General features: G+C 44.0%; 1 protein-coding gene across 1 annotated transcript; it reads left to right on the top strand.

Moving 5' to 3' along the window:
* Nucleotides 1–1,427: 1,427 nt before the first annotated feature.
* Nucleotides 1,428–14,866, top strand: LOC122999793 (calmodulin-1). Its single transcript, XM_044377037.1, has 6 exons — nucleotides 1,428–1,544; nucleotides 6,559–6,589; nucleotides 7,408–7,551; nucleotides 12,284–12,390; nucleotides 12,764–12,899; nucleotides 13,766–14,866. Exons 1-6 carry the CDS (start codon nucleotides 1,542–1,544, stop codon nucleotides 13,792–13,794), a joined length of 450 nt encoding a protein of 149 aa, XP_044232972.1. The 5' UTR covers nucleotides 1,428–1,541; the 3' UTR covers nucleotides 13,795–14,866.
* Nucleotides 14,867–27,553: the final 12,687 nt, after the last annotated feature.

Raw genomic sequence — 27,553 nt, forward strand, 5'->3', positions numbered from 1 at the left:
CAGCTGCCGACACATGGAGTATAATATTGCAGGTCTGCAGCGACCAATCAGAAACGACATCACACACCGGCACAGCAAATTCTCCAGTGCCAACCGGGCTGCTTCCTACACTAGCGGTATCCTTCCGCGGCTGCAAACTAGTGCTCCTTGTGCGGGGAATCTAACTCTCTTGGCAGGAATAATACGAATTCAGCTAGATAGATAGCAGCTTCGTATGATGTTTTACACAAGCTCTACTACGTGTTGGATATTTCCATGTGAAACTCGTGATTATATATATTATGTGAAGTTGTGAGGTCTCACAATTATCTGCTCTATCTTAAAGGCACAGTCTGGATTTTTTTTTTCAACAGTGTGATTATAGTTTTCAAAATTGCTACATATGGCTGTTAAATTACTGGAAACTGATAGTAAAACATGTCAGAAGTAAGTCTTCAGGGGATTCATCTGGTAAATTTAACATAAGTTGGAGCAATAGGCCTTTTTTGTCTCAGATTTAGCTGTGATTACAGTAATTTTTTCTTGCATACATGTCAGTCATGTTTGGTTGATGTTTTCTCTTGCCCTAATATAGGGATAGTCTAAATATTATTATGGCTGGTGATGACTATCAGGCGGTTGGAAAACGGGTGGAAATCCCCAGATGAGACAAGTCTTTCCCAGTCTTACTAAACAAGCGACAATTAATAAAAACCAGACGAACAAGTTAGTGAACCCCATCCATCTACATGCGGGCTACCTTAATGAAGAGCAGAAGAACAATGGTGATAGTAAACCACGACTTATCTTCAATTTGCTGATTTATTGCAACTTCGATTAACTTGGCCTTAAACTTTTCAAAAGGCTTCTGAAACAAACTCCTCAAAAACGGACTACTTGAATGTTACTTTAGTTTGCAGCATTTGTCGTAGTACCTACATAAAACAAAGATACAGGAGTCAAGAAGTATGGGAACTGTGACCTTTGGTAGAAGATTATAAGGTAAACATTTATGTGAGCAAAAGTAATAACATTTTTTAGAAACATTCATGCTTTCCTTAAAGGATCTTGTCCTCAAACGACCTTCTTGGCTTCTTGTGAGTTTAGTAATGGTTTTACCTCCCATGAGAGTCCCATGTGTACTGTAAAAATGTTTAATGTGTCCAGAGGTAATGGGATGTTTTGTGGGCCACATTCTATCTACATCATGATAAAGATGGACAATCAATCTTCAAGGATGGCTTTATCAATTATTAGTTAAGTTAAATGCCCACTGCGTCCCTAGTTGTGTAGTTTAATATGAGTGTGAGGATGCTCTGAGTGCACTGCAGCCGGCGCTGATTGGCATGTCTCCTGCTGGAGGCCTTGCGTTGCTGCAACAGCCCTGAATTGAAATAAGGAAGTGAGTGATCAGTGCTAGTGTGGCGGAGGGATACACAGGCAATCCCCATTCTGGCCACGGCCAATATACACACTCCTAACCCGCCAGTGGAACTCCATCTAAGGAACGACCACACTCCTAGTCTGCCTCCACAGACCAACAAGCACACAACCCGTCCGACATGGTACGTATTGCCATTCATTCTGTGTACTAGGGGAAATGCGTTTTAATTATAGGGAGGAATATAACCTGTGTATTACAAGTGAAAACTTGGTGCAGCTGAATGCTTTTTTCCGCTCCTGTTATTTGCTATTCAGTCATTGATTCCTCTTATGAGCTTGTTCGTATGCGGAGAGGAGACGGAAAACGCCCGCAAAGCGCAATTTTTTAATGCGTTTTCAGAGAGTAATGTGAAGCTCTTATTGGGAATGGTCTTTGTTGTCTTAGCGGATTTATGTCTAAGATGTTCACCTTCAAATTAGGTCCGTATTTCCCCCATAACTGCGCAATTCATACAGCATTATTGGCTATCGGGCTATATCGGGTCAAGTAGCTGGTTCACAGCTGCATGGTGCAGACCGAATTAATTCATGGACTAGATAGATTTAGTGGCATAACTAGCAAGCTATTCTGGGTTATTACAGCATAATTCTGCAGCACATAAGTGCATTAGAGTACAGTTTACAATCCGCCTTAGGAGCGCAGGCGTGTTGGGAAGCCTGCCGAGCGTTATTAGAAACATAGGAGAGCCCTGTGCTGACATATTTCTGACACGTTTTTGAGACATATGTTTAAGAGATAGTCGTGTTTTATTCGCCGTCCACACGGGGTTTGGACACGGTGCTCTCCGCCCCCCCACTCGTCACGAAGAAAACGAACAGGCAGCGTTTGGTTTCCCTTTTTCTAGGTTGCACCATCGAGCCGTGCCGTGCCGTGCCATGATGGGGGGGGGGGGGGAGGGAGAGAGGGTGGGGGGGAGGAGGAGGGGGGGTGGGGGGGGGCGATGACAGTGTCTCGTCAGTGTTCCGCAACGGAAACTCACCATATCCTGTAATTACAAGGTTATAGCTATATTGTATCGCCTGGTCTGTAAGAGCTTAAAAACAAACAAACAAACAAACAGAAAAAAAAAACTCGATACCAGACGCTGTTCCGCCTTCACTGCGGGCTCTCTGAGGGTTTATCTTTGGCTATGTTGTGTATTTGTGTTATGTCGGCTGATTTGGTTGCCTCTTTGCAAATTTTCGATGTTATGCAAATGTGATACCTGTGTGAGTTGTCCAAGAAGCTCTTTCTGACACTGGCTACCAGAAAACATCAACAGCTGTGAAGTTTAGTCGAGTTTTTGTCCAAAACCGACGTGTGAAATATGAATATTACAGGACTGTCATGCTGCACTTCAGCTTATATACTTTGGAAAGGCTACGTATGATTCTGTAATAACTAAAATTCCAATAAAGCATAAGGTTTTAATAGGCCTCGGTGACTTGCAAAATATGTTAACATGCAAATTACTACACCAGTCTAACCAATTTCACCAGATGTTGGACATACGCGATTACATGCACACTGACATCTGCAACCAGCTAATGAAACAGAGCCCCTCCACTGGTTACGCCACATAAAGGAGAAGTTACCAAGTGGAAATGATATGGATGTGGAAAAGAGGCCATCAAGCTAATCCATTGATTATCAAGCTTGATAGATCATTAATGGCCCGAGGGAGTCAAGAAGACATGGACCTCTTTCCCCCCCTCTGCTGTGATCAAATATCCCATATATGGTATCGAGCAGCGATGCAGGTTCATGTTGCAACGCAGCGCAGTAATTGGAGTGTACAGTGGAATTGTTATGGAGTTAGCCTGCGTATCAGCATCTCTAAAAAGTTTAATACACAGGCGTAAGCCCCTTGTCTGCATCAATACACCCGATGAAGTGGAAACAGCCTTCCCCATTGAGGTGGAAGTATCGAATAAGTAGTCGGACCGTGCTAAGGCCCTATCCTATTCCTGTTACGCTCTTGTTTGCTGATGCATGTTTAGTAACTTGGGGGACATCTGATCCACTGCAATGAATAATTTATATGCTTGGCGGCAACACCTAGCCGTGTTCCATGTTCCCAGTGTCTAGGAGCGATAAAGTGCTCTCTGTGGTGCGGAGGAGTACCTAGCCACCTACCACCACCAGGCCATATGGTGGACCGGCGTTGTCTGCAGGGTGTAGGGAGGCTGGTGTTGTTTACACCCATCCTGTCTCCCTCCTCCCCTCCAGACACGGCCCGGCCCCAAGGCTTCACTGTCTTTTGTCCAGCCTCAAAGAGAAGAGGCGTTCAGCGCTCTGTTGAGCTCAGGGCCCCTATAGAAAAGGAGTGTGTCAGTCACACTGACTCTTTGTGTTTGTGCCTGTGTCATGGTGAATGGAAGTGTGTGTGTGTGTGTGTGTGTGTGTGTGTGTGTGTGTGTCACACCCATCTGTCAGAGTGACAGCTGGCTTTGCACCTTTCACTTGGTGAATATAGCGAAGCTACTTAAGGAATTGTTACTGCACATCACAGTGACAGATCAGCAACTCTGATCGAGCATTAAGCGTTGATAAAGCGTTACTAAAGTAGAAGATAATCGTTGGCGGTCTGTTTACACCATTTGGCATCCCCTATCAAATTAAACCCAGTGCGAACAGGCAAGGATGCAGTATGTTTGTACAAGGGTGATATGACATCAAGTGATAGCGGTAGATATTCCTCGCTGGCCCAGTGAACTGCCACCTGCCTCCCACAGTCCTGTTTGGAACGCATTGCTGGGGCCAGCTGCCCGGGCAACAGCGGGAGTGGTTGACCCACTCATGCCAGAGCGAACCACTGCCAGCAGAGCACCCCCTGTTCCCAAAAACACACACACACACACACTCACAGAGGACAGGAGGACAGCCTGGCAGCAAACAACCCTGTCCATAAGACACTGTGGATCGTGAATCACAGGGAGTTTCCTCTGAACAGTATGTCACATATACAGAGAGGAAAAAGAGATAAGCAGAGGGGAAAGGTCTGGAGGAGGAGTTGGTATTGGCTGAGGTCCAAGTGCCAGGGAAAGAAGGAGGAAAAAGAAGAAAAGGAAGGGATGGGCCGGTAGTGGGCCTGGTGGTGCAGCAGCGCAGTGAGGCCCCAACAGCTTGGGCCTAAGCCAGGGGAGGATCCATAGCACTGAGTCACCAAACCCCACACCCAGTCCACTTAGAGAGACAGCAGGGGACAGAACGAGACAGCAAAGATACAGCAGGAGCGACACACAATGACAAAGAGGGTGACTAAGGGAAAATAGGAAGAGAGACTCATCAAGAGAGAAAGAGTGAGAAACGAACACAAGGGAAAAAAAACACGAGCTACGACAGAAAGATGGCGCCAGAAAATGCTCAGATGAGACAAAGAATAATGGTCAAGCTGGGTGGCGCGTTAGCATCAGCAGGGCTGTTTTGTCTCTTGACATTTCCCACTCTCGCAGATGGAAAGGAGGCAGGAAGGGAGAAGAAAAGCATACGCTGTTGTGTGCGAGGCAGGTTATTGAATCATGTCAACTAATCATATGAGCGCTGCTGAGGTTATCCATGAGCCCTCGCTGGTCGCATCGATCCATCTCATGGCCGCTGCTCAAGCCATGAGGAGAAGCCTTTTGTTTTTTGAAAAGCCAGAGTTAAAGGTCAGCTCGCAGTGTGTCATGCGGCGATCTGCTAAATCATACCTATTCTAGCTGAACCTACTTATTTACCGGCTTGATTTATAAAATAATAGCCTCACCTCCATACATGGACTTAACGAGGCTCAGGTTTCCACAGCCATAGGACTTTGTTATTGGATGTGTGCTTGGCTGTATCCAAAGCTAGATTGCTTGCACAAACACATAAACACACCGATGGGGCTGTAGGAATTTGCTTTGAGGCAGAACTGGCTACTCTGACTAATTCACAGGAAACATGGGGATGGAAAGTATTGGTGTTGAGGAAGAATGCCATTAAGAGAGAGTGTGTGTGCATGTGTATGTGTGAGAGAACGCATGCATGTGTGAGTGTATGTGCACATCTGTGACTGCTCGTGTTTGTCTGTGTGTGTTCCTTCGTCTCTGCCAAACACAATGATGTCAGTGTGGTCTGGTAACAATAAAAATAAACTCCTTTTTTTTTTTGTTCACTAAAGCAGTGATGGGAGGGTACCTGTGTGTGAGTTATTTGCACCACAAGCTCTGTTTTCACACTTAACTGCTGAGGGTGTTTGAAATCAGTGGCTCCTTCACAAAGAAGCTTGATTCATCCCGTGTTAAAGGCCTGGCAGTGGATGCTCGCTTCCAAGCCATTTAAATCATGCGTGAGTCACTATCAACCATTAAAGAGCTAGTGGAGGGAACAGGCTGGGAGGGGAAATCAAGCTGCGCCAACCCAGCAGGCTTTTTTGTTTTCTCCTGTTGGTAGGACCATGGAAAACACTCCCATGCTGATATGTCCTGAAACAACCCCGCCTAAACATTTTCTTCTCCTGGTCTGGAGACAGCACCTCACCCGTTTTATTACAGTACCTTGTTGCCTAGCAGTCCCTCTTGTGGGACAACCAGGCTCTAGCCTACTTTTGTACATGGTGTGAGTCAATCCCGTGGAGCCACTCATCAGCTGGAGGTTAAATTTCATGCAGTGCCTTTGTAGAGCTTTCTAGAGTTAGCTTGTGTTTAAGTCACTTTCTAGGAGTTCTCTCAAACAACCTCTCAGAAACAACTTAGTGAGTTAGTGCGATCAGTGTGAGCCAAATCTGATAACTGGTTTTCAGCATCAATATTAATTGTGCATGGTATAATTATGCCTAGAGAAGAAAATGCTATTTACACTACAAATATAAAGGTACAAATATTGAAACTACTGATTGACGTTCCATCCCCCGGGGCATTGGGCGCTAACTAACGGGGCTAGTGGTTCATTTGGGGTATTGTCATTGGTAATTCTTGGCAGTTCTACAGGTATGAGTGGATTCTGGCAGAGGCCTCTAATGGCCAGCCAACAGACCCCTGAACACTGCTCCCAGTGTTGAGATGTGTGGTGGTTGGTGGGCAGGAATGATGTGGAATGTGATGACGAAACACTTTGGGATTTTGGAATAATTGCCTGTTGAGTAGCCTGTTTGTTTGTGACCCTCTCCCTTATTTTTTTCTTTCCAACCACAGGCTGACCAACTAACAGAGGAGCAGATTGCAGGTAGGAACAGAGCCTTTTTCTCCTTTTACGTCCCCCACACAGGCCTGTCTTTTTTGTTCTTTTTACTCCCTTGCTTCTGTGTTATTCAGTAAAGTTCCTTTGTCATTGATGGAAAACACGAGATGAAACAGTGCATTGAAGGATTTGGCATCCGCCCTCCCTTGGTAGATCATTAGCTTTTCTAAATGAACAGGAAATACAGGGAAGAAGTATTTACAGCATGTCATGAGTCAGTCCTGAAACCCATGAAGCCACAGTGAATATAGACGGTTTTACAGGCAAGTCACGAGTAGTTTCAATCACTAAGGCGCTTTCATATTCTTGATAAATAAATGATGTGGGCTTTGTACTGAAACTGGAGGCTGCACAGTTTCTTCTCAGTCAAACCCCCTCTGTGGCTAATTAGCTTGTGCTAAGGCTCTAAGGCTAATACGCACTATAGCCTGCACTTCACATTCCCTGGATAGGTTTTTATGGCCTGTAGTTTAGAAGCAAGCTTCTAATGCACACATTGAAATTCTTAGTCAAATCTGTCAGCTTTTTTTCAACTTCCAAAATTCTGCTTCATTCTCCTATGAGATAATAATCCTGTGTGGTTTCAGAGCTCAGCACATTTATAACTTCAGTTTGGTTCATGCTCATGTGGCCCAATTTACAGACAAGCGTGAACTTCGTTAACACAGCCCCTGTAACCATGCCGCTAACAAGAATCGATTAACCTTCCCGACCCGACTGCAGCGTCCTAACATAACCCATTTCAGTAACTGCATAGCAACAGTAATTTAACCTGCACTCTTACCTCCACCCCTTACCCGCAGAGTTCAAGGAGGCTTTCTCCTTATTCGACAAGGATGGTGACGGTACCATCACCACCAAAGAGCTTGGCACCGTCATGAGGTCGCTGGGACAGAACCCCACAGAGGCCGAACTGCAGGACATGATCAATGAGGTGGACGCTGACGGTCAGTATATTCATACGTCATTTACCATCGTGACTCATTCATTCTTGATACAGTACCAGTCAAAAGTTACATGCTTACTCATTCAAGGGAATGGGCAGGTGTGTCCAAAGTGTATGTCAGTAATAAATACGTTCTCTTATCAGATGTTATATAAGGAAATAGACTTTGACTGGTTTAGGTTTGGACAGGTTTAGAAGGTTTTGCTTGAACAGTTAATATTAAAAGATGTTTCACACTGTATAAATCATCTAACAAATGTTAAATCTTTAGATGAGGCCTCAGATAAAAGTGCTTATAGAAATATTAACCACAGTTTGTCAAGTCATTAACAGAAGAGTAGACTAAAGGCAACCAAAACCAAATATACAGTATGAGTGTACATGTAGTGAGTGCCCACGTCAGTTTTAAGGACTAGGAAATTAATTAAAAATCTGCAAGTTGGAGGGTTAAATTGTTATTTTCAATCACATTTAACACAAAGTCTGTGGCTAGCAAGGAAGAAGGCTTTTAATATTTGAGGTAATAAGATGATGCCGTGATCCTTTCATATTCACACGCCCATTTTTAATCACCAAAATGACCTGCAACCGTCACTCCTAAATCAGAATATTAAAAATTACACTCTTGTTACCCCTTTTTCCTTTTCAGTTTCTAATTTTAGTTCAGTACAAGGTCTTAGGAGATTTATGGGAACTGAACTGTAATTTTCGGTTAACATTTTGTTGCATGACTTCAGGGATAAAACCTCTGTTACAAATGGATAAGGGATTAGATACAGCGTCCATAACTGCCCCATCTCGAAAAGGGGTGGGGGAAAAATTGATTCTTAGGTGGATCGCAATGCAGACACGGATGATTCTGCATCTATTCACATATGTCAAAAATAATTTTTTCTAAATGTTAGTCGTGATGTTGATGCAACGAAACCGCACCCTGCGAGGGCAGTGCAGCACCCGGACAGCTCACACACACTAATCTTGTAATTCATCTTCACAAAAGGCAGCAGTTGCAAGCATGTTTTGATTTAATGTCTAAATAATTACCTTTGCGAGATGAACGTGAAGCATATTTGTGAACTTTTCTACGCCGTCACCCAGAGACTAACGTTAGCGTAGCGGAGCAGCAATCAGCTGTATCAAACTAAGACCAACTGAGCAACACACACTGCAGCATTTAAGAACTTAAATCAACTCTGAGGTGAAGAAAATAACACGGTGTTCTGTCTGTTTCACCTCAAAAACCCTGCGTCCGCTCAGCATCTTGGACGGCGATGGCTTACCCAGAGCTCTAACAGTACAGCAGAGAGGCTGCTCTTCACTGCTGGAGACATCACGTTAATAACACAGTAGAGCACTCCGCATGCCTCTCATTTTGTTATTCTCATACAGGCAGGAGACTGCAAGATGCTTTCAAATTAATTAATTAGTTGTTTTTTGTTATAAAAAGGCTGCAGAACATTTATCTTATCTGCCAGTTATGTTTCATATTGTAAATCAGTGGAATGAGGACACCAGTGGATGGTTTGGCACACAGTATACTAGAGCAACAGACTGAAAATTATGCCTCCTTTTCTATTCCTTCAATTTAGAATCGACTGTGAATCAAATCGGACACCAAAGAATCAGAATCAAATCGTCAGATTCCCAAAGATTACCACCCCTAATCTCAAAAACACATCAGTGGTGTTGTTGCCCACCTCCCTCCCTTTTCTACCAACTGTCAACCAACTGTCCAAGCCAACTGTCCAGCCAGTTTTATTTTCAGATGACGTGCCCCTCTGTGTCAGCAGTTTAGTCACTGTGTGTTCAGCTCCATCATAGTTTGACAATGTCAAGAGATATGGATGTGCAGGAGGTGCTTTCAAATGCCGGTGAGTAGAGCAGGCCAAGTGTCAAAACGGTGTCAGTGTTAGTGCCCTGTGCTGAGAGCCATAATTCAGACAGATTCTTCTGTTCGCTAAGTTTATATCCTCCACTGCAGCATCTCTCAAAGACACTGTGACTGTAAGACAGAGGGAGGGAGAGACAGACAGAAAGAGAGAGAGAGAGAGAGAGAGAGAGGAGTCCAAGAATTCGGAGAGTAGCTCACAAGCCGACTGTCCTTGGGCAGTGGAGTCGAGGATGTTAGCTGTCAGTGGGGCCTTTACCCCAGTGGTGCTCTGTCAGCTTATAGGATTTCGTAAATGGGACCGCATTGATCAGGAGAAATCAATTGCACCGCAGTTTGGCTGCCCCTTTATTGAAACGTCCTCCCACCATCCTCAGCGCCCTCCCCCCTACCCCTCAGTTACACCCGAGAGCAAGCATATACACACACACACACACACACACACACACCATCACTAACATCCCCTTGTTCTGCCTCTGCCTCCCTTGGCTGATGCAATCTAGGTCAGACAGCAATGAAGCTAGTAATGGAAAATAAAAGTGGTTACATAAGGCCTCTCTGCGCTTTGCACATCCAGTACCCACATCGGCAGCCATGGGATGTCAGCTGGCCCATTGAAAATCAGCTTTATTTACCAAACAAGGGGGCTGTGGCAATGAATTACAATGAATGGAGAGAGGATGGAAGGCTTTAGCTCGACGAAAAGCTGTTAAAAGAAATAGTCTTGGCTATTTGATTGTAAAAGCCAAGCTGCAATTTATGAGCAGTGTGGATTACAGTATCAAATGAAATTGCTGCCGTTTATCTCACCGACACACAGATACAAGCTAACTACACCTGCTTTAAATGATACAGGGCTGCCAGTGTTCTTCATTTCTGGCTTAAAACAGATCATCTTGCTTCAAGATTTTCTTCACTGATTGTTGCAATTGCACAAAAAAAAATATATACATCACATATGAAACAAGGAGAAATAACTCATTCAGATCAGTATGACAAAAATACCACCTTTAGCCCAAGCACAGCACTCATCATTACACAATCCCACCCTTCTTTCTTATCTGAGGGATGCAAGGGGGCTTTATGATGCAGGAAAACGATGACCACACACACAAGTGCGCTGAGATGCCTCAGCCTTCTATAGTTTGCGTCAGCACCTCTTATGTGTAATCGCACCATCTCCCACTCGGTTCACTTCTTATATTCTCTCCTCTTCACATCTCCCTCATCTCCATCTCCCTCTCTACCGCCCACTCCCTCCCTCCCTCTCTTTTTTCTCTCTCTTTCCCTCCCACCATTTTCTCTCTCTCTTTCCGCCTGCCTTCCTCCCTATCTTCATCCCTCCTTGCTTCCATCCCCACCTCCCTTCTCCACCGCAGTAGCAGCAGCAGCAGCTGGCCCGAGGTGCAGCTGAGCAGATATAACTCGAGGGCTGCTTTGCTTCTCTAGTCATCGTCCCCCTCAGATGATAGCTCTCCAGTTGCAGTCCTGCCCTTCTCCAAGACTGGGACAATCCCCCCCCCAGCCTCCCTCCCAACCCCCAGTGGCAGCATGTGTTCCCTCGGTGCTGCTGGCTGTCTCTGTGTGTTAGATAACAGGTCCTTAGATTGTAACCCCGGGCCATGAGATCACCATCTGCCCCATCACATTACAGCATCCCTTTTCGTTCCACACACACACACACACATCCATTCCCACTCTCCATTCTCTTGTTCCCTCTCTCTCCAAGGCGTGCTCTGTCATTGGTTAATCTGCGTACAATCCCCCCGCCCTTCTGTCCCACCCCAGGGCTAATCCTCCCGGGTTCTACGCCCTCAGTGTCCCTGACCTTCACTTATATCCCATCACAAATTTTAGCTTTTTTTTTTGTCAGTTTTTAATTACTACACACCCCCCACATTTAGTCCTCACATCTCTACATAAAAGCAAGGCAAACCACCACCAACCCTCCCATCCTCCCTCCTGTGGTTGCAGTTGGTGAGCCGCTGAGCTCCTCATAGATCCTTCCACTGTCAAGAGGGTCTGATCCCCTGGTAATCCTGTCTTGACAACCGCAACATGGATATTGATCCCGCTGCACGCATACATACATGCGCCACCAGCACAGCAGCTGCCATTAGCGCGACTCTTCTATCCGAATCGTCATGCTTTCGGATAACCCACCAACACATGGAAACACAGTGCTGGATAGTTGAACGGAACAAAAAGAGGATGGATAAAAGTGGATGACTGAAGCTCCCCACCCCCCCTTCTTGTCCATCTCTCTTCCTCTCCAGCCAGGGTTTTTTTTTTTTTTTTTTTTTGACAGGGGCACCAGGAGAGACGAGCCTCTGATTTATACAGGCTCCCAGAAGGCCAAGCTGCTCAGTATACGTCTACATTATGGATGACTGGCCATGGGTTCCCCCTGCAGTCCTGCTGCGCTGTGTATAACATATGCAACCTCTTCCCGGGGCTTCCCTGAGGAAGAAAGGGAAACACACACACACACAGTCACTCACACACATACAGTACATCACCCCCCTCAGCCTGCAGTAGCTGTTTATCACAGGAAGGAAAGTGTACACTAAAATGATTTGAGGGCTGCTCCCTTCACTACGATTACTCATGTCTCAAGTTGCACCATCACTGCCAGGACTGCCTCTGGAGCGAAATAATAGCCCGTACGATAATGCTTGTGTCACACAAAGGAGGAAAAAAATGAGCGGAGCGCTACGTGAATATTTCGGTCGGTTGCTTTTCATCAGCTAAATGCTGGGTTATATTATCTCTACTTATCTGAGTTTGCTTTTAAGTAATTGAAATTTTTGCTGATTAAATGTGCCTCATTGATCACCCATTCCAGGTAATGGAACCATTGACTTCCCGGAGTTCCTGACCATGATGGCCAGAAAAATGAAGGACACAGACAGCGAGGAGGAGATCCGCGAGGCTTTCCGGGTATTTGACAAGGTAAATATTCAGGAAATTATAGAACCTCCGTGCTTATAGACTGTAACATTTATAAGTTTTTAGTATCATTTTTATTTTGTGTGAAGCCAAAAAAGACTTGATTAATGCTAAATTATCATCTTAAGATTTTTTTAAATAAGCGTGATGACTCTCAGATGAGTTAACAAAAACTTCAGTCTCGCCAGGTCAATCTAGGTGTAAAAAAAGTTTACCTTATGGATTAAATAGTTATCAGTTTCCAACATCCTGCTCACTAACACCTTTCACCACGTTAGCTCATTAATCAACCTGGTGGGAATTTCTCGCCCCACCACTCGTCAACCAGTGGGATTTTTCTGTTACACACTTTTAATCCCATACGGCATGTTTCCAGGATGGAAATGGCTACATCAGCGCCGCAGAGCTCCGCCACGTCATGACGAACCTGGGAGAGAAGCTAACAGACGAGGAGGTGGACGAGATGATCAGAGAAGCAGACATTGACGGAGACGGACAGGTCAACTACGAAGGTAAAAAAAAAAAACAAAAAAAAAAACTGCTTTGTGATCCTTTAAAAGTAAAAGGGCGCACACACCAAAAATGTCACGGTGCACAAATAACTTTAGTTTCTAGGCCATGGTGTAAGCTCTTATTAAACAGGCGGGCCAGAGCACTTAATTTTCCAAGCTGTGTATTTCTCTGAGGGCAACAGCAAGACAAGCCAGCCACACTTAATATTAGTTATTAGATAGAGGCTATAGATGGAGACTGCTGAAACAGAGATAGGAGAGAGCCATCCTTCTGAATCATCATCAGTGTGCCAGGAGCCTTTTCACTCTCTTTCTTGCTTCCTCTCTCCTTCTCTCTCCCTTCCCCCCTTACTGTCGCTCCCTTGGCACATTACACGAGAGACTGCGCTCATTTTCTAGAAGGCTGTTGATATATTATGAACAGTCCATAAGTCTTGGCTGAAAAGTGCCCTACTTCTACACTCCCATTGTGCCACGTACAGAATATGTACTCTACAGACAATGAAAGCCTCGGTTCATTTATTTATTTTTATTTTCTGTGTGTGTGTGTGTGTGTGTGAGTGTGTGTGTGTGTGAGTATGCATATTGCCATCACGTTGCTCCACAACTGTAAGCACAACGCAAGAGCTTTTTAATCAAATGGGTTTAATGAGATGAATATGGAAGCCATTTGGAAAAGGGACACTAATTAGGATGTGTGTTCTGAACCTGCTCAAGTTGATTAAAAAATTAATAAAGCATTTAACAATTTAGCAGGTGACTGCCCTTACTGGCAACAGCCTCTGCCAAAGTGTCTGCCCTGAACCTGATGTTCTATTGTCTTTTGTCCTCTCTCTCTCTTTCTCTCTCTCTCTCTCTCTCTGCAGAGTTTGTACAGATGATGACTGCAAAGTGAAGCTTGCCCGCCCTGTCCTGTCCCCTCTTAGAAGAAAAAAAAAGAAAAAAAAAATCCAAATGTTTTACTTACCTCTTGGAAAGAAAATGTTCATTTATTCATACTGTTTCTGTATAGAAAATAATTGAATGTTGAAATAAAATATCCTTCTGTCCACACAGGAAAAATATAAAAAAAATATACAAAAATATCTGCATGAAAATGATGGTTAGTGATCCTGTCCCCTCCCCCCGGAGATCAGTTTAGCATCAGTACTTAACAAGTAAAAATAATAACAACAAACCCTGTAACTACTACCTTCAGACTAAAGCAAAAGCATTTGGCGAACTCCTTCCAGCTCCATTTGCCAGTGGTAAATGTCTGGGCTGGCCATCTCTTCTTTCTCTCTCTGTTTTCTGTTCTTCATGCATGCAGCTTGAGACCGGAGCACTAACCCTCCGCCCCCCCTCCCTCTTCCCCCCCCCCCCCATCCCTCCTCCGGGCTACCAGAGCGTGCTGATTCCACTATAAGCTGTCCTCTTGTTGGTTTGGTACAGTTTTTTTGTATTTGGAGAGGAACCCTGTACTGTTAAGATGAGAGAAAATACCAGGTTCTAACTCAAGCGTAAAGTGGAATGGGACTTAATTGTATGCTAGATAAAAAGAGAAAAAAACAATGTACAAAAAAAAATACATTTTCAAATGTTTGGCATGTTCTTTTGTTTTTTGTTATGTTATTTGGACGGCCATCTTAGTAGTTGTGCGTCCTGCCCCTTTAAAGGAGGGGGGACTTAAAGAGTCTTACGGTGAGCTTTCTTTTTTTTTTTTCTTTCTTTTTTTTTTTCGCTAAGATGGAGTGTCTGTCCTCTTTTCTTGCAAGAGAGAATCACTGGCCTTCACTTTTCTTTTTCTTCTTCTGTTTCTCGACTCAGACAAGAGCATAGTGAGGGGTGTACTGTGTTCGCAGCGCATGCTGTCAGGAGTGTCAGTGCACCAGTCTTTGCAACTGTTCATCTGAGTTCAGTTTACATTCATTCCAAGTTGTACATGCTAGTCTTTATTTTTTTTTTCAAATAAAAGACCATGAACTTTATCATGTCTTATGTCATTTTTCTTAATGCTTGATTGTGAAAATGATCTATAAAGACAGCATTACAAGTCTGTATGTTGTTTACCAACTAGACAAATGTGTTAATAATAAATGACTATAAGCATCGTTCTCTCATGTGCAGTGTCATTTGGTGATGTTCGGCCGAAGCGGGGCTCGCGGTGTGTAATACTGTGCTCCGTTACATGGCAGTGAGGTTGTGGAGAGAGTGAGCTGCTCACAGGGGAGGGAGAGGCAGCAGAGAGTGTTTGCTCTCGCGCTCAGCCGTGGATATACATACACATCTATGACGCCTCTCTTCTCTCTCAAGACCCAGCCGGTTGCTAGGCAACAGGAACATGCTGTAACTGGGATGTTGGGGGTTTTTGAAAAGGCAAGTGGGAGTTTGAATAAACCCTCCTGCTTCTGCTGATGACTTCATGTTGGCTTGTCCTAGTAAGGCAAACCAGGCCACAACACTGCTGCTGTGTGCGCACACACACACAGAAAGAGAGAGAGGACAGACAGCAAGGTCTCCGCCATGCCTCCCAACACCATACTACCTAAAAATGTCTAAAAAGTCCAGTAACAGCTACATTGTTTTACTATATTTGGACTGTAATTTGATCATGTTTGGAAAGGAACAATGATTGGCCGAGGCAGCTCACCTACACATACACAGGGCAAGATCAAGCAAGAAGCAAACACTTCCTTAATCATATCTCTATACATAGGCGTACACACCTTATTTCTTCTTTTTTTACACCCAGATGGGGGAGGGTTCTGCCTTTTGTCAAAGGAAATGCACAGAACATTTCCTGCATTCCTCATACACTCATTATCTCTGTAGATCTGTTTTAAATTAGATGTTGTTTAGCTCCTGTGGAATGAGCCTTGCTGGCATTAATCAGATAAACTGAGGTTTAGTCAAGGAGAGGGGTGGGCAACAAGAAACAGGATGAGAAACCCTGCCCAAATACTGCCAGTAAGCGGGGGGAAGTACATTATGTCTGTCATCCCCAAATAAAGCCACGATGTTTTTATTTTGAAGAAAACAAAGCAAACTAATGCACTCAGCCTTTCTTCCTTGCCCCTCCCTGCAGCATCAGCTGAGCCAATAGGAACTGCTGGGAAGTTGATTGACAGCTGGGACTGAAGCGCTGCTGTTCGTCTATGTTTAAAAAATGCAGGGAAATGTAAAAAAGACCAAATAAATGATTATATGAATAAATAAAGTGAAATCTATTAAGGAACCAATAAACCGTGAAATAATTTAATAAGCTATTGGAACTGAACCCATTACTATGAAATGTTATTTCATCATTCTTACTTTGATAATAACAGAGTTTTGCAGGAGTTCATTTTAATTATATTCATTAATTTTTCAACAGTCTGCTTCATAATGGCCTTTTCTCCAGTAACACTTTTATTTCACTGGAGTTGTCACCAGTGCCCACCCCCTCAGGTTTCAGCCAATCACATTATCCCCCAACCTCTCCTAGCAGGCTCACCAGCTGCCAGCTAGCTAGCTAGCTAGCTAACATTTTTAGAATCACGACACTGTCAAAGTAACTCTGAATTAGCTGCTGCTGTTGACTGACATCATAACTATGAAATAACATGTATGGAATTATGTAGTAAACAAAAAAATGACCAAAATATCTTGTCTGCCTCATCAAAAGTTGTCAAAAGTTAATTGCCGCCTTAATACACTTGAGTATTAAGAAGTAGATGTGTCCAAACTTTTGAGTGGTACTATATGTAGCCTTGTTAAACTAAATGAAAACAGAGCTTTACTGTGTCTTTGTACTGCATTTATTTACAGGGGCAGCTAGTTGGTTGATTCAGAAATACTTTTCCATTATTGTTGCTCTCGCTAACTGGAGCTAGCTGGTCAAAATTTGCGAGCATTAGCACACATGTGATTGGCTGAAAGGTGAGGGGGCGGTCACTTGTGACAATTTAATATTTAATACTTTAGCGTTAGCTACTCTTTTGCAGAACAGAAATAAATTGGGTTTGAGTTTTGGAACTATTAATCATAGTGGATAGAGGAATATACATTTTCTTCCTAATAAGGATATAGTCTGAAGTATTGAAATTTAGCATTAGCCTATCACGTTCACATAAAACATGATCTGATAGACATGCTGTACAGGTTCCTATCAACCCTGAAAACACAAGCACATGTACACACAGAGAGCAGGTGGGTCTCAAAACAGAAGACAAAACCACTGGGATGAGACACCACTGAATCCAACCAATGAGGCTAAACTAAACACTCTTGTCGACCAATCCCAAGACAGAAAGGGCATGGCTTCAGCGTTTAGGCTTGCAGGTTCCCTGGAAAAGGCCTCTCCTCCTCTCAGGGGAGGAAGGGACACCTGAGCACCCTCGGGGTTAAATTAAGAACATCAATATTTCACGTGTAAATGAAGCAGCTCACTGCAGAGGCAGTAATGCGAGAAGGATTGACCGGGCAGAGATATCATGTATCAGCAGCCCCTGGAAAGAACAGGCACACTTATGAGACAGGGCCCATGACATACAGCAGGAGTGTATGTCTATGCAAGGGTGTGTATCCTGTGTATGTGTGTGTGTGTGTGTGTGTGTGTGTGTGTGTGTTCTGGCGGGTGCAGACAGGACATGTGTGTAGTGACATGGAGCCCTGTTTGTTGGTGTGGTGTCCGAGCTGTATTAGCAAGTTAAGGAAGTGGATGAGGTGAGCTGAGCCAGGCACAACATCCAATATGGGGAAGCTTCTGGCACTTTCTACCAAGCACACACACACACACACACACACACACACACACACACACACACAAACACAGTAGAAGAAGTCCATTAGCACCAGCATAATGTGTTTTAGATGTTGTTAGATTGAACTTAATAAGCATATTTTCGTTTCTGGAGGCTATAAAGGTGGCAACAGTTTAAAAGAAGGGACAAATTCTTCCCAAAGTTAAAGGTAAAGTCAGTGTCACGAGCGCTGTAATAAAGAACGGCAGAGATGACCTTTTATAACGGCTTGATCTTTACACTTTCGCATTCACGCTGTGTATGCACAACACACACACACACACACACACACACACACACACACACACACACACACACACTTGAGCACACACATCCAACCTGCTTTAACATTTCTCTGTATTTCGTGTTTGTTGACTGCATGGACCTCACCTGAGGGGGAACAGAGGAACTTTTTTTTCCCCATTTCATTACTGTATTTTATCTTTTTCCTTTAAAGCCATCCGTTCCTATTCCTTATTTCACTGTATTATTCATGCCAAAAAAGCAGAGACACCTACAGTAATTAGGTTGTATGGATTTAGCCATAATGTTTTTGCAGCCTCACTGCTTATTATGGGCCTTGGAGGGTCGTTTTCACCGTGTTGCGCTAATGACGACTACAGAGGTGGTGGAGCAAAGCACCGCAGGGGGTTTGGCTGTTCTTGCTCCTCGTACTCTGCAATGCAGCGCCTCGTCACCCCCCCCCCCCCCCCCCCCACCACCACCACCACCACCTGCCACTCCCCCACCAACCACCACCCAGCACCATCCCAACTGCTCCCGACAAACCCCGGCTAAGCTCCCCCTCTAAATCAGTCCCGGTGCCTTTTCAATTACTGGGAGCAGCGTGGGTCTCTCACTAACTCTTTCTCTCAACCTCTAATAGCCCCATCTCTCGCTTTTTTATCCTCCTCACTCTGTCATTGCCTCTGTCTTGATTTCTCGCTCTGTCTCCCTCTCTTGTCCTCTCCTTCTCTCTTTCCCCCTCATTTACTTTGCTCTCTCGTCTCTGCCTGCTCCATTTGTCTTACAGTGCATTTTCATTTTTATGGACTCCAATCACTCTTCTGGGGTTTTTTTTTCCTCCTTCTCCTTCTTCCTCTTCCTTCCGGACCTCCTTTATGGCGCGTCAGTGTCACCGTCACCGTCTTTGGGCTTTTCCTCATCGGTGCCAGGCCTCCCTCTATTTACCAAGAAGAATAGGCTCATCCATCTTTGATTGTTGTGAAATATTACGGCGGTGTCACGACAACCAAGCCTCCCTGAACCTCATGCAATATTCAGAGGCAATGATATAAGATTCCTGCTAATGAAAAAAAACAGCAGGCAATGCAAACAGCCCTTTAATAACGGCCTGGCAGAACAGCCTGCTCCCTGTTCAGCTTCAGTCAGCCGGCTGTGACCAGAGCCTGAGAGACCCTGCGCATCAACACCGGGTCACTGGGGTGAAGGCACCAGCACCCATGGACCTCTTTGCTCCATGGGGCCCACTTGCTCCATAGGGCTTATCTACGTAAGAGCCACTATTATCAGCACCGTAGGGATAGTCTTTAGCATTGGAGTTCACATCCTGCCATGTAAACCCCCCCTTTGAAATGTATATATTGTAGAGGCAGGGATGAGAGACATTGTGAACATGACTGTGAGCGGGCCAGCAAAGCTGTGCATACTGCTCTAAATAGAGTGCACAGACTTCCTCCTGATATCCTTCGCCTTGTGATGCACACACAATGCTTTGAAAATGCAGAACAAATGCATACACATGCAAAAAGCAAATACACCCACTCACATGTATGCACACACACTTCTCGTATACACATGGGCCATGTGTGGGGGGGGGTGGTTTGACTTAATGGCAGTGGATTGCGTCACCATCAGCAGCTCTTCCAATGGGCATAACCCCCCTCTCGCCCCCCCGCCGGACTGGAAGAGGGAAAAAAAAAAGAAGAGAGACCAATCCAAAGAGACAAGAAAGAGATGCAGAGAGAAAAAGAAGTGGGAATGAAGAAAAGGGGGAGGAAGGGAGGGGAAAAACGAGGCAGAGAGATGGAAGGAGGAGGAGGAGGAGAGAGAAAGCGCTGAGCTGGGATCCTCCTGCTAGGGATTTCCTCCCTCTGATGTATTTCCCCCCCTTTTTTTTTTTTTTTTTTACCGCAACGTAATCTTTCCTGGGCCCATTGCATATTCCCCTGCCAATACCCGAGCGCTGCACACCGCTACCTTCAATCCAAACACTGCTGCTGCTGCTGCTCAGCCATGTCCTACCCCGTCCTGCCCCGTCTGCACAACAGCTCACTGCCAAGCCCTGCAGATTGGCACCAACCTGATACTGGAGAGAGGGATGACGGGGGGAAGAGAAGGAGATATAAAAGGGCAAGAGAAGGGGGGGGGGGGGAAGTTGGGGGTGGGGGGAGTGAAAAGGGGGCCAGTCTTGCAGATGCAATGCAGAGGCAATACGATGCAAATGCAACATAATGCAGTGGTGCCGGCAGAGGCATTGCAGATGAGACAGGGCAAGGACGTCCAAGGGATGGCTGGTTCTCCAAAAGCCCCCGTGGACACGAGTGATAGTGTTTGAAATGCATCGCTGACCTTGATGGACGTATATTACGAATTAGTACGCAATGGAAATGTGCAACAGTAGCCGCAAATGAAAGCGAGAACGACCAGAGCTTGTCCTCTCTCATCCCAGACGGGAGATTTGTTTGACACAGTACCAAATCTAACTTCCACCCCTCCCTCCTGTAAGCAAACACACACACACACTCATAGACTCATGCACGCACATCCATAACAATCTACACACACGTGCCCCGCCGTTCAATTATTCATTACCAATATACGCCCCGTCTGAACAAAATACAAACGGCTCAAATGTACCTTGACACAAAAGAAGTCATTACTACGAATAGGCTTGGGTTTAGGTAATGTAGACATGGCAATCTAATGCTGACGCAGTTCGGAGTAATGCAATTTTCAAAAGCAATCTTGCTTCAACTCTTGTTAGACTGCGTACAGTCAGTCACAACGCCAACTCTCCCCACCCCAGCGAACAAGTCTAGAGAATGTTCCTTTAAATGTTAACGTCCTCCTTTTCTGATTTAATAATTCAATAAAGCTAAACTTAAAATGGTCTGCGCTCTCTCAGGGCTGCCAGGAACAATTCAATTATCCAGACAACGTGTTGTGACAGGCTGGTTTATGCTTAGACCCTTTATTTGTTTGCCATGTTTGTATAACTCCTCAGCCCCAACCACCTCTCTGTCTTCCCCCCCCTCTCTCTCTGTCAGGTCTTCCTGCATTGACAGTGTATTTGAATGCCAAGAAAGCTGAGTCAACTAGCCGACTCAGACTTTTTCTGTCCTGCTGTGACGAGCCGTGGGCCACATTTTGTGCTGCGGGGAGAGAAAAAAAAAAGATACTGCTGTCAAGGGGTAGTTGGAAGAGACAGTGGGGAGAAATGTGATGGGAATGGAGAGGCTCTGCATTTGTATAATACTGTATGTGAAAGGTGCTGACAGGCGACAGTGTAGGAAGGGCAGAGCATTCGTTCCCAGGATGGGTCGGTCAGCCAACCGTCAACGCGGACTAATCCAGGACCGCGTTGATTGACGGAGTGCAGGCTGTCAGCAAGTGACAAAGCCTTGTTCTCCACATCACACTGAGGCTTTTCTACACAATAGCGTCGCCCTGCATCAACATGCGTCACATGTGAAACCTAAAGGGGAAACAGGAAGTGACTATTTCCAGGTTAGAATATGGCCGAGACCTCGAATGAACAATGATCATGCTTAAGTTTCAAAGCCATAAATGTTTATAGTACATTTGGCTGCTAATACTTATGTACTTTTACTTAAGTGTGATTTTTTATGCAGGACTTTTGCTTGTAATGGAGTACTTTTACATAGCTCTATTAGTACTTTTACTTAAGCAAAGGGTCTGAGTACTTCTTCCACCGCTGGTTGATGATAATTCTCTGTGGGTTCATAACTATGAGACACCCCTTGAACATTAAAAATCATCATATGATCTACTGTTAATATAAAAAATGGATTATAGAAGCTTTTACTGTTTCTAAAATCTCTCATTCTATGATTGTACAATCAAAGAACCAATTACTCTGAATAGGAACACTGTAAAGATGCTGGAGGAAAATTTGACTACGAATCAACCCTGAAATGTCTGTCTGTTTGCTTTGCATATCATAAAGCTTTATACATACAGTATGTGTGTACATGCAACCACAGAGACAAGGCTGGAAAGCAGCAGTGTCCTCTCCGCTGTGTCCACCCACACAGAGGCCTAGTCACCAGGTGGGCGGCTGGCAGTCCACTCTCATTGGCCAGCTGAGGCCGCCTGTCCACTGAAAACAGCGAGAGGATGGTTTTCCCAGCCAAAAGAAGATGATTTCCTGATCTCCTCACCCCCCCGCACAAACGTACCCCTAGCGCAGATGAGCGGGAGCTGATTCAGAGCAGAGAATTACCTTGATATAAATAGTTATGCCATCATCCGCCTTTCATAAGCCTTTGCTGAGGATTTAAAGTGATGGTTGAGATTTTTGAGAAATGTACAGTATGTGAGTCACAGTGAGCTTAGGAGGCTTGTCAGACCTTGGCTCATTCTTACATCGTTTAAGGGAATGGAAACAGATGTGGTTAATGTAAATGGAAGTCAACGGGGTTCAAACAGTCACGCAAGGCAGCATTAAAGACCCCTCCAATAAAAATCAGGTTTTTAGCCTCGTTAAAATGTCCATGTGGTGTTTTTCATATGCTACAAGACATATCAGGAGCGAAATAAGCAGTCAACACCACGGCTGAGCATTTCTGCTTTGAAACTGCAGTGTACCAAGGACAGTCTCAAAAAAACAGACTCAGTCAGAAAGGATTTCCTACGTCACAAATCTAAGGAACCAATCATTTATAATCAAAGATAATTATATGCAGAGTCTACCTCCTCAGGTTTTCCCCGACAGCTGATTCTGATCTGCAAGGAAGATCAGCGGAGTTGAAAAGCTGAGTCCGACATATTGCTGTTTAGGCAAGTTTCCATCAGGAGAAAAACACAACAGTTCCTCATTTCCAGATGAACCTCAGTCGGATCAGATCCATTTTGTTATCCAGTGAGTGAACGTTGACCAGAGAGAGCGATGGAATGGCTGGCCTGGTCGTGTTAGCTTTTAGCTCGGCTAACAGACCGGCCCGCTAACCCCTCTTCTGCTTCCATGCACACAGCTTCCTCTCGCCTCTGAGCCGTTGTAGTCTACTACACCAGTCCGCTGCCACAGGGCATTGTGTCTCCAGGAGCTGCAGTCTGCTCAGCGCTACTCTAACCTTTGTTGGAAGTGAGGTGGGCGAGTTGTTGATAATGTTCAGAAGTTCGGTTGGGCCGTACCTTCTTGGCCTAGTTGCACTGGTCGTGTTATCTGCACACTTAAGAGAAGAGTCCCCAACACTCTTTGCACCATAACCGGGAGCCAGAGAAGCTGCTGCACCGCTGTGCGCCGCCATGAATATCTTTGCATATTCACAGATGCGGGGATTTTTAATGAGCGAGAAGGAGTACATGTCATTTTAAGGATTTTAAAGTGGCAATTATACTTTTTTTTTGCGGAGCAACCAAATACCAACCAACCAACCAGCCAAATATCATACACACACTGATCCAAGCAGAGTATCTTTCTCAATACATGTCTGGAGAGGATCTGTAAAACTTGGTTGGCGTCATATTAAGCAAGTGCCAGTGGTAGGACAGAGAGTGATTAATCAGAATTCGTACCACCCTGAACCACTCCTTTGAAAACTTAAAAAGCATTAGTAAAACATTAAAATGAGAGAAAACGTATCTATATGGTTACATGAACACACATGGTCTAAAAAGCTCTTTACACTGTTAATTTCCTAATTCATACTCACATGTAGTTGTTCCAAAGTATAGCTTGCTGTTTGCTTTGCTAAGTTGTCTTTTTATTAATTTGCTGCTAAAGTGAAATGACTGTTTGTTTGTTTTTTTCATTTTTAAAATACATCATGTTGTGCGGTTTGAGCAGCCGACTGAATTCCTGGGCAAAGCACTTCTGTCTCTTCTACTGTTTAGACAAAAGGAAACCAAACGGTCTCTCTTTAATCAGTTCAGGTCTTTCAATCTCTTCTTAAAACTTTTTATTACAAAATTTCTTACATTTTTTATTATTTTTTTATGTGTTACTGAGTAACTTATATGTCCTGTTTTTGTTATTATTAATGCATGTCTACTATTTTCAAAGACTTTTGATTCCCTTTATTGACACAAATTTGATCAAAAGGTCAATTTTCAGGTAAATTTTGCATCATACATAACTCCATACTTTAGATTTTAGATTCAGCAACAGTCATAATTAAACCCTCACTGATATACAGTACAGTGCCTTGTGCTGAGCAGAGTCAGTCACTTCTTCATCCCCGTCCTCGCGCTCACTCTCTCTCTCTCCTCTTTCTCTCTAATTACTGCCTAGCAAACTAATGAGGAGGACTCGTTTGTTAAATACAAACAGCAGCCTGGCCCTTAATTAGCAGCCTCTCTGGCATGTTTTTTGAAAACACTGTGGCAGAGAGTAGAGCATCTAATAAAGGCCCAGTCCTAGCTGACATTGAGACAAATAAAAGCCATGCCACTGAACATCAAAATGGTGGAGAATATTGTAGCGTATGCGTAAATATTGTAGGCTATTTGTGTGTGAATGCGAGACCTCTCTTTGCTCATTACTCTGTACAATACATCATCATTTGCTGGATAGTGAGAACAACATTCTGCGCAGGAGAGCATTAAAAAGTCAGTAAGTTAATGCTTTAAACGGCTGGTTTCTAGGTTATCCAGTAAGCTCTTTACATCTGCAACTTCATTAAATATTGAAATCTTAAGGGATAATTCCAGTCTATTACAACTTGGGTCTTATTTACATAGTTTTGGCCATCATTTCTCTTGGTCATGATAACTCTATAGTCACTAGAGGTGGTGTAATCTGGGAGCAGTGACACTGCCAACAATTCTGCCAGATTATCGAAACCACAGGAAGTAAAACTGAAAGTGAGAGCATCTAAAATGTCCGTAATAATGTAATTACGGCATAATTTTTGCTGTTTGCCTTTGCTTTTTCTTCCAAATTAGTTTGGCAAAACTGGAAATTTATTGGTAGGGTACAGTAGGTTTATCAGAGCTTTTTGATGGAAACAAAGCTGGAAACTTTGCTGATTAGGTCAGTGAGCCAAAACAGTAAAGATGCTACAATGCTTCATAAAGATGAAGGGAACTACAGTCGGGTGGTAATAGACAATGGACAAACTTGCAGAGAATTAGCGACAATTCACAACATTACATGTATGTAGTCATTTGATCAATTTTTTAATATGAATGCAACTTTAAACTTGATGATTTTTAAAGATGTCACAGCATCTTGTTTATTACTAAGACAAAAATAAGACCCGATGATTGGAATGATCCTTGAAGCCTAATCAATGCTGCTAAGACAGAAGAGGAAGCAAAGACATAATTCAAAGTATTGGACATTTTTGGTAAGGTAAGATTATTCTTTTATTTATTTACTTTTTTAAACCGATGCCAACAACAACATGTTATTCTTTGACTTTTCTTCACATACACATACACACAACAGGCGATACAAAAGCATCAAAGCATGCTTTATCAAAGTGCTCAAGGCAAACCGGACGGTAATGGAGCTGCTGCATTTAGAATGTTGAGAGCCCAATCTGAGCGGATAAAGGTCTGACCCAATGAAGCCAGTCCAGTGCTAATGGAGGGTCAAAGGCTAAACACACAGAGGCACAGCTTGTTGAACTAAAAATATATCCTTTTATTCTACATTCCTCTGGGTTACGGAGAGTTGCATTGTAAGTACACATCTCACTCCTCTCTCTCTCACACCCACCTCGATCCTTCCCCGCACAGCACAACTGTTTACTACATGCCACTGAGCTGAGTGCCTGGCATATGTGAGGAAGGGGGGGGGTTGGTGGATGAAACAAATGCACTTCATCCACGGTAACCACGGAGACATGTGGGGACTTTCATGATGAAAACCTGAGACGACGGCGGTAGCTTGCTGAAACTCGCCACCGCAGGCCGAGTCGTCTTCAGTTTCCGCTGGAGCACCTGTAGTCAGCCTCTTAGACAAGGGCCAATCACAGCAAGCTTAGTGGTGCCGGCTGGCGAATGACAGACGGCCAAGGATCAATCGGTTGGGTGAGGGCTGTGGGCCACTGAAGTCACATAAACAATATTTGAGGAAGCTGAATGGACCACTAATGAGACATTGGATCCTAAATGATAACAGAGTGTTTATGAGAGGTCACCTGAGACGGCTGCTGAATAATAGAGGGGCTGGTAGCCTGGTGAGGGCAGGTGAACTCACCGGACTGTGGTTAGAGCTCAGTTCAGGGCTGGAGCAGCCACAGGCCAACATTTTGGAAACTAACGCTTAGCCTCAAGAGAGGGGTAACAAGTGAAAGGGGCAAATAAAGGCCAGTAGACACAGTGCCCGGTCTAGTGAGAGGCAACCGGCAGGACCAGGGTCACTGATACAGAACAGAGATAATGAAACCTTTCAGTAAATGACAGCAGTGGGGATTGTGTATCAAACTTCAATACTTTATGAAATTTGTTGATAGTGCTGAGTAATGAAAACCGTATACATAGCTGGCAGGTAATGTCTAATGAGATTAACAATTTTGTTTACTTAATCTTTAATGAGATAGTTCCTGATTTAAAACATGAGATGCAAATTGTGGAACATTTTATGTAGGAGACGTTCTTGTACAATTCCTTATATTTAGAGAACATTTGAGAGTTTTGGCTTCATTTGTTAAATGAAAAAAAAAAGATATATGTTTCTAAGGATATAAGAATGAAGGACTGATCTATATTCCTATTCATACCAAAACTCAGGTACATTGGCATGAATATTGAAAAAGTTCAAACAATTGTATTCTAGAGCTGAAAAAAGTTGGAAATTACTCGGTAACAATTTTTACAAACTGCTCAATTGTTTTTTAGTATGAAACATACAGTCAACTTTGTCTTTGGTCACCTTTGTGTGTCAACTTTAGCTCTGCTTCAACCAAAAGTTCCAGGTACTTTGGAGCCAGAGGAACTAATCTCAGGAACTTATCTTGGAACTTAAAGTCTCTGTAGTGCAGTCCTGTTTGTTTCAACCGCATCTGAGGAACCAGGTAGATCATGCAATTTAGACCCATAAATGACGTCGGCGGCTGAAATGTAGCATTCACAATGAGGAAGAAAACAACACAAATTTGTCATGTTGTTCGTTTGAGTTGGATGTAATGAATGAATGAAAAGGGAGAAATGCAGAGGAGGAAAATGAAACTGAAACTAAGAGTGTCTGTTTCCACCTGAACTCGTGCTGAGTGTTTGGTGGTTATTTATTTCTGCTTCAGAACGTAACCGCCATGAAACAATCAGAAAATAACATTTTATTTCTCTTCTTCATTCACTGGCTTTCTTCCAACTCCCTCTCTTCATTCAGTCTCAGGCTCACTCGACCGCCGCCATGTTCTTTCTCGCTAGAGCTTGCACGCGTTCTTTCTTTTCAAAACGGGTGGGGAAGCTGACAACAAATCCTAACTTGACTTTTAATGTTAAGAAACAAAGAGAAATGTCCTCCCCTTGTCCTAAACTGGTTCTAAATCAATACTAGAGTAATTCCTTCTTTTACAAATGAAGCAGCCGCGCTGTGTGTGTTTGACCAATCAGTGACGGTCATCCCTGCAAACCCCGCCCAAAAGTTCCTGTATTTTTGGAAAGTACTACTCCCCCAAGCAGGGACTTTTTGTGGGGCAAAACAATCTACCTGGAACTTCATTTAGACCCTGGTCCTTC

This window comes from Thunnus albacares, chromosome 16 (assembly GCF_914725855.1).
Source record: "Thunnus albacares chromosome 16, fThuAlb1.1, whole genome shotgun sequence".
In the NCBI taxonomy this organism is placed as follows: domain Eukaryota; kingdom Metazoa; phylum Chordata; class Actinopteri; order Scombriformes; family Scombridae; genus Thunnus; species Thunnus albacares.

Coding starts and splice junctions, on each gene's coding strand:
- LOC122999793 (XM_044377037.1), top strand. Junction 6,590..7,407: donor AACAGAGGAGCAGATTGCAG/GTAGGAACAGAG, acceptor CCTTACCCGCAG/AGTTCAAGGAGGCTTTCTCC. Junction 12,391..12,763: donor CTTTCCGGGTATTTGACAAG/GTAAATATTCAG, acceptor GCATGTTTCCAG/GATGGAAATGGCTACATCAG.